Source organism: Periplaneta americana, chromosome 4 (genome assembly GCF_040183065.1).
Source record: "Periplaneta americana isolate PAMFEO1 chromosome 4, P.americana_PAMFEO1_priV1, whole genome shotgun sequence".
Classification (NCBI taxonomy): Eukaryota; Metazoa; Arthropoda; class Insecta; order Blattodea; family Blattidae; genus Periplaneta; species Periplaneta americana.
Window position 1 is genome coordinate 71,345,252 of NC_091120.1, and position 5,675 is coordinate 71,350,926.

At 35.8% G+C, this 5,675-nt stretch overlaps 1 protein-coding gene across 1 annotated transcript; it reads left to right on the top strand.

Moving 5' to 3' along the window:
• Positions 1–1,873: 1,873 nt before the first annotated feature.
• Positions 1,874–5,139, top strand: LOC138698833 (PE-PGRS family protein PE_PGRS30-like). Its single transcript, XM_069825051.1, has 2 exons — positions 1,874–1,905; positions 3,995–5,139. The coding sequence occupies exons 1-2, from the start codon at positions 1,891–1,893 to the stop codon at positions 5,045–5,047; spliced, it is 1,068 nt and encodes a 355-aa protein (XP_069681152.1). The 5' UTR covers positions 1,874–1,890; the 3' UTR covers positions 5,048–5,139.
• Positions 5,140–5,675: the final 536 nt, after the last annotated feature.

Genomic DNA, 5,675 nt, shown 5'->3' on the forward strand with positions numbered 1-5,675 from the left:
CCATCAATCTCCATTGGAATCCAGTTCTTTTTCCAAAGTTTATTTTTATCATAACCAGATCCATTACTGTCATAAAAATGGTGGGAGATAAAATACATCTTTGCTTAACTTCCAAATGAAATTTAATCGGGTCACTTAATACCCCCCATTATGACGAGAGCTATAGGTATATCTTATTTATAACGAAATTTAAGCTTACCACAACAATTAGAAAATTTTAAAAAGTAAAACATCGATATATTTCAATACCAAACAAGAGATGTAGTAAGACTACAGTTGAACTGTGAAGTCGATGTAAGTGATGTGGCTATTTCATAAAAACCGGAAGACGAAGGCGAAAAAAAAAAAGAGACGTTCGAGATACCACGTTCCTAGACACAGTTTAAATACATCAAAATTTTCTGGTAACACATCAGAGCCTAAAACTTAATTCGTTATAGATTTCGGAGACAAAGAGCCACACGAAAACAAGTTTGTAGCAATAACAGGTAGACTATCAAAATTCTACAAAAAAAAATGTTCGCAAAAGTCATCGAACTGATATTGAAGAAACTTTTTCAATACTATATTGAGATACTTGAAGTCCGTAGTTCTAGATGGTGAAACTGGACCTAATTTACGTAATTTATTAATCCAATTATCTAGAACGTTCTTTTTTCCTTAGATTATATTAAAATATCTTTCAGTTTCACTCTCTTACAGAATGGCTTGGGTCACTAGCAGAAAACACCAAAAGAAAAATGTTATCAGTATATCAGCATCAATCCCTTCCGGTCGACCTGGTTGGCGAGTTGGTATAGCGCTGGCCTTCTATGCCCAAGGTTGCGGGTTCGATCCCGGGCCAGGTCGATGGCATTTAAATGTGCTTAAATGCGACAGGCTCATGTCAGTAGATTTACTGGCATGTAAAAGAACTCCTGCGGGACAAAATTCCGGCACATCCGGCGACGCTAATATAACCTCTGCAGTTACGAGCGTCGTTAAATAAAACATAACATTAACATCAATCCCTTCCTATCCATCTCAAAATGCTCACCTGGTTGGGTTTTTCCGAGATTTTCCCCAAAAATAATGTGAATACAAGGTAATCTATGACGAATCCTCGGCCTCATCTCGCCAAATATCATCTCGCTATCACCAATCTCATCGACGTTAAATAACCTAGTAGTTGATACAGCATCGTTAAATAACCAACTAAAATACGTCACTCATGCAAACTCCAGGTATGTTTTTTTCCATAATGAAGTGAATAACAATTAGCTATTTTCAAGCCAGAAAGATTATCACTGTTGTCCAGTGATCAGCTTTTTTCAATTCAAACGTCATTTACAGATGTAAAGCCACATTTTCAGTAGTTTGAGCAAAATTTTCTAAAGAGTGCTGTTTGGCATTTGCAAGCGTTTACTTAACACATAGCCTGAGCACTGATGATTCATGACAGGTTTTCTATACCGTGGTTTTGGCTTACATTAAGAATCTCTGCAACATGAATATCACTAATATGTTCTATATTTACTATTACAGCCTAATTCAGAGGATTTCCGGTCTTAGTCAAATACGATCATTTGTTAGAATGCAATTTCTGGTCAAAATGAATTCACGAATGCAGAAATTATTTGCAAGGCTCACAGTTATACAGGAATGCATAAACACTCAAGGATGGCAGCATTAACAATGCTCAGCTCCTTTCAAATGGAAGTGATAGTCTTACAGATCACGCTGGGAAGCTGGAATGTCACAGAGATAAAAATCCCTTTCAGAACTATATCGTTATTTTAATTCAACTTACAACAATCACTCCACCGCCCATGCGTACCTCAAATGAGCATATAAGCGCATATCACTGCAGATTGCAACATCATTCTCTCTGACACAACACATCTAGCAGACATGAGAATCATCGTGGTAAGTTGAATAGCTATAGAAATTAATATGCAGCCTTACAAGTAATTTACTTAATATCAACTGTATAAACACAATTTTTGTAACAAAATTATCTTATGACAAGATACGATAATGAGTACAGTGAAGATGATACATACTTTCTCATATGTATTTCATGCGTTTTGTAAAAAAATTCAGTACATTTATCATGTTGCGAATATTACTCCTTACAGTTTATTTTCTTTTACCATTATTCGAAGGACATACTTCAATCATATCCTTCAATTAGCATAGAGGTAAAAATTTAGAATTTCATTTCCTGGATTACACACAACGCTATTCTTTATACTGATAATTCAGAAAATAAATTATTAATTTTATTTTGTTTATAAATTATATAATTTAAACAGTAACCTATTTTATTGTAAACCAAAGGGTAAAAGAAATGTGGTACGACATAAAAAATTGCCATTTATAAGTCTCGGAATAGGCTCTGGTGACCTAAAGCTTGATGTACAATGGAAAGAAAGAAAAGTACATAAATGTAATTAATTTTTTACAAAATGGAATATATGTACGCATACTATAATAATTGCTAATAATTTTTCTATTTATGTGACTGCATTTAAAGCGATGTAAATATTTAAATACATTAGTAGTATATCGATACAGTACTTTCCTATCAATTCTAAAAATACCTTGCTTCAGTGGCTCACCAACATTATAACAAAATGATTTATAACTCTGATAATTCTTCAACAACGAGTGACCCTCCATTACTTGCTCCTGTCGGAAAATTATAGAACTTAAAAATTAAATTCGGAACTAAAATATATATAAATTTGTAATAATTTTTATCACAACAATTTACTGTTCATAAACACAAACTTCAATGTAATATTTAAATAAAAATTATTTTATTACAAGCAGACAATGACTTACGGATACTGAATATGAATAAAACTCATATGAAAGTTATGCTAAATTGCTGTTCTCAGACAAACGGCATATCCAAAATATATTTTTTTTCAATATTTTAGAAATTCTAAAAACGTGTATTTCCATGAAAAACTCGAAATCAATGATAAAAATTTAATTAAACATATAGTTAAATAATATGTGATATCGCGATATAAAATTATTCCTGAAAGATTAAAAACATTTTACATTGTGATGCGTAGATTTACTAAATCATCATCTGTTTAGTAACACTTTTTTACATCTTCCGAATAAATAAATAAACAGTAAGTAAATAAAAAAACAGGCTATCCATTCATCAAGCAGGCCTATGTCTGTTTTGTCACTGTTCCATTTCAAAAATCCAATTCCCTGTTAGGAAGTAACTGTAGGCCTACCAGAGAATTTAATATTTTTTGCATGTCCCGAAGACTGAACTTAGAATCTCTGAAAGTCTATGTACTTTGATGATGTCCTCTTTCTTTAATTTTGTAATTTTATTCATATGTATTCAGTCAATCTTTTTCTTAAGTTAATACTTCTATGTATTTTCCGGTATGTTCTTTCATCCTGGTAGAATGGAAGAGAAGGACTGATGACCTTAACTCTGCCAGGGAAAATAAAAAATTAATATTATTATTATTATTATTATTATTATTATTATTCTTGTTGTTGTGCTTCATATTTAAAATGAATGAGCCATAGGTTAAATCCAGCGAACATTGGTTGTTATTCAAGAATTCTTATAAATTAGAAATATGCGCACGAAATATTCTGAATCAATATGTAACATTTTAAGCAAAAATTTAATTTTTCCTTTGAATAAAAAAACTGGATGTTGTTATCGTCATCTTCCTTCCTGTACTGTCTTGATATTTTGATAATAATGTATTGTTAGGAATAACTCAGCTGCAATTTGAATTACTAAAAGCATAGCCTTAATAGTAATCCGGAGTTTATTCATTTTATAATGATTATTCCTTTAACAATCGTGAACGAACTCCAGATTTGAAAAAAAAAAAAACAAACAAACAAAAAAACGGTGGGAATACCGATGTTGTGATGAATTTTGATGCTTATAAATGTCATGATTCTTGAAAACCAATCATCTATAAATTAGGCCTACTATTTATAATTGCTATGTTTCTTGCAGGTGTCTCTCTTAATCCTGGCGATTGATGCCGCAGAAGACAAACAGAAACGTGGCATCCATCTAGGGACTGTCTATAGTTCTGCTGGTGGCCACGGATTCATCAGCACTCCTTACTACTCGTATAATCATGGAGGTCTTAGTAGTTCTGCAGCACTTGGTCAGATCGGGATAAGTACTTCTCTGGCACAGCGTCACGGAGGACTAAGTACTTCTCTGGCACAGGGTCATGGAGGGATAAGTACTTCTGCGGCACATGGTAACGGAGGACTAAGTATTCCTGCAATATATAGTCACGGAGGACTAAATACTCCTGCAGTATTTGGACATGGAGATCTGAGTACTTCTGTAACACTTGGCCACAGAGCAACAAACACTCCTGCAGCTCTTGACCATGCGAGTCTGAGTCCGTCTGCGACACTGGGACACGGAGGACTAATCAGTTCTGCTGCACTTGGTCACGGAGGTATCAATCCATCTGGAGCATTCGGACACGGAGGACTAGGTACTTCTGCAGTACTTGTTCACAGAGGTCTCAGTACTTCTACAGCCCTTGGTCAACCTGGACTCGCCTCAGGATTGGGGTTCGGACAGAACAGCGGCGTCGGAAACGGTGGTGTGCGGGTCAACTTCATCACTCAAACAGTGCCAGTTCCTGTACCTCAGCCTTACACTGTACCTGTCACCAGAGCCGTTTCTGTACCTGTCGGCGTCCCTGTGGCTGTCGCTAGACCTGTTCCTGTCCCCGTACCTGTTTTTCAACCCGTTCCCATCACCGTCACCAGACGAGTTCCAGTTACTGTAAACAGACTTGTCCCTGTGCCTGTATTCCAACCTGTCGCTGTCCCTGTGGCTCGACCATATGCCGTGCCTGTTCCTCAGCCTGTACCAGTACCAGTATCTCAACCCGTCCCTGTGGTTCAGCCAGTCACTTTAAATGTCCCTGTTCCTAATGTGGTGGCATCTGGTAACTCTGAAGGAGCTGGTACTAACGGCGACAGTGGGAGTCAAAGGGGAGCTAGTTACCTCTCCTCTGGAGGATACAACAAGCACTGATAAGTGTACATTTTTAACAATTGTTTGTTTCTCTGTTTTGTTGAATTATTAAACGAGATGATTGATTGTTAATTTTATGTTTTTCTGTAATAACTATCTAAGGTCAAATAAATGAAATGTATACATATTTGTTTATTTCATCCTATGCACCTCACATTCAACGAACGTAAACGACTCTCTGTGAACTATTGAGTATACTTAAGAGATGTAAATAACACACTAAAGCTCTATTCACAAAGATATCAAGCCTAAATATGTATATAAGATAAGATGTTACGGTATGGCGAGTTCTGAATCACCGTCTGCACATGAAGCCGTACAAACTGCAGTTATTGCAAGCATTGCATACTGACGACTACAACCAAAGGTACGAATTTTGCATTAGCATGCTATAGTCCCGTCGCTCTAATTTCCGGCAGCCAATCGCGTTGCAGGTCGGCTACATTTAAACGTGTACGTCTTGTGATTCGCTTATTCATTTCTTAAGTCTCGATAAATACTTAATATAATCGCCCGCCATTTTAGCTCTTTAGTTGGCGTTCGCAGAAAGCACACGAAGATGTTATTTGCCGCTCAATTATTTGCTTAATTACATTGCGTTTGATTTATTATCATAGGAGTTACGACA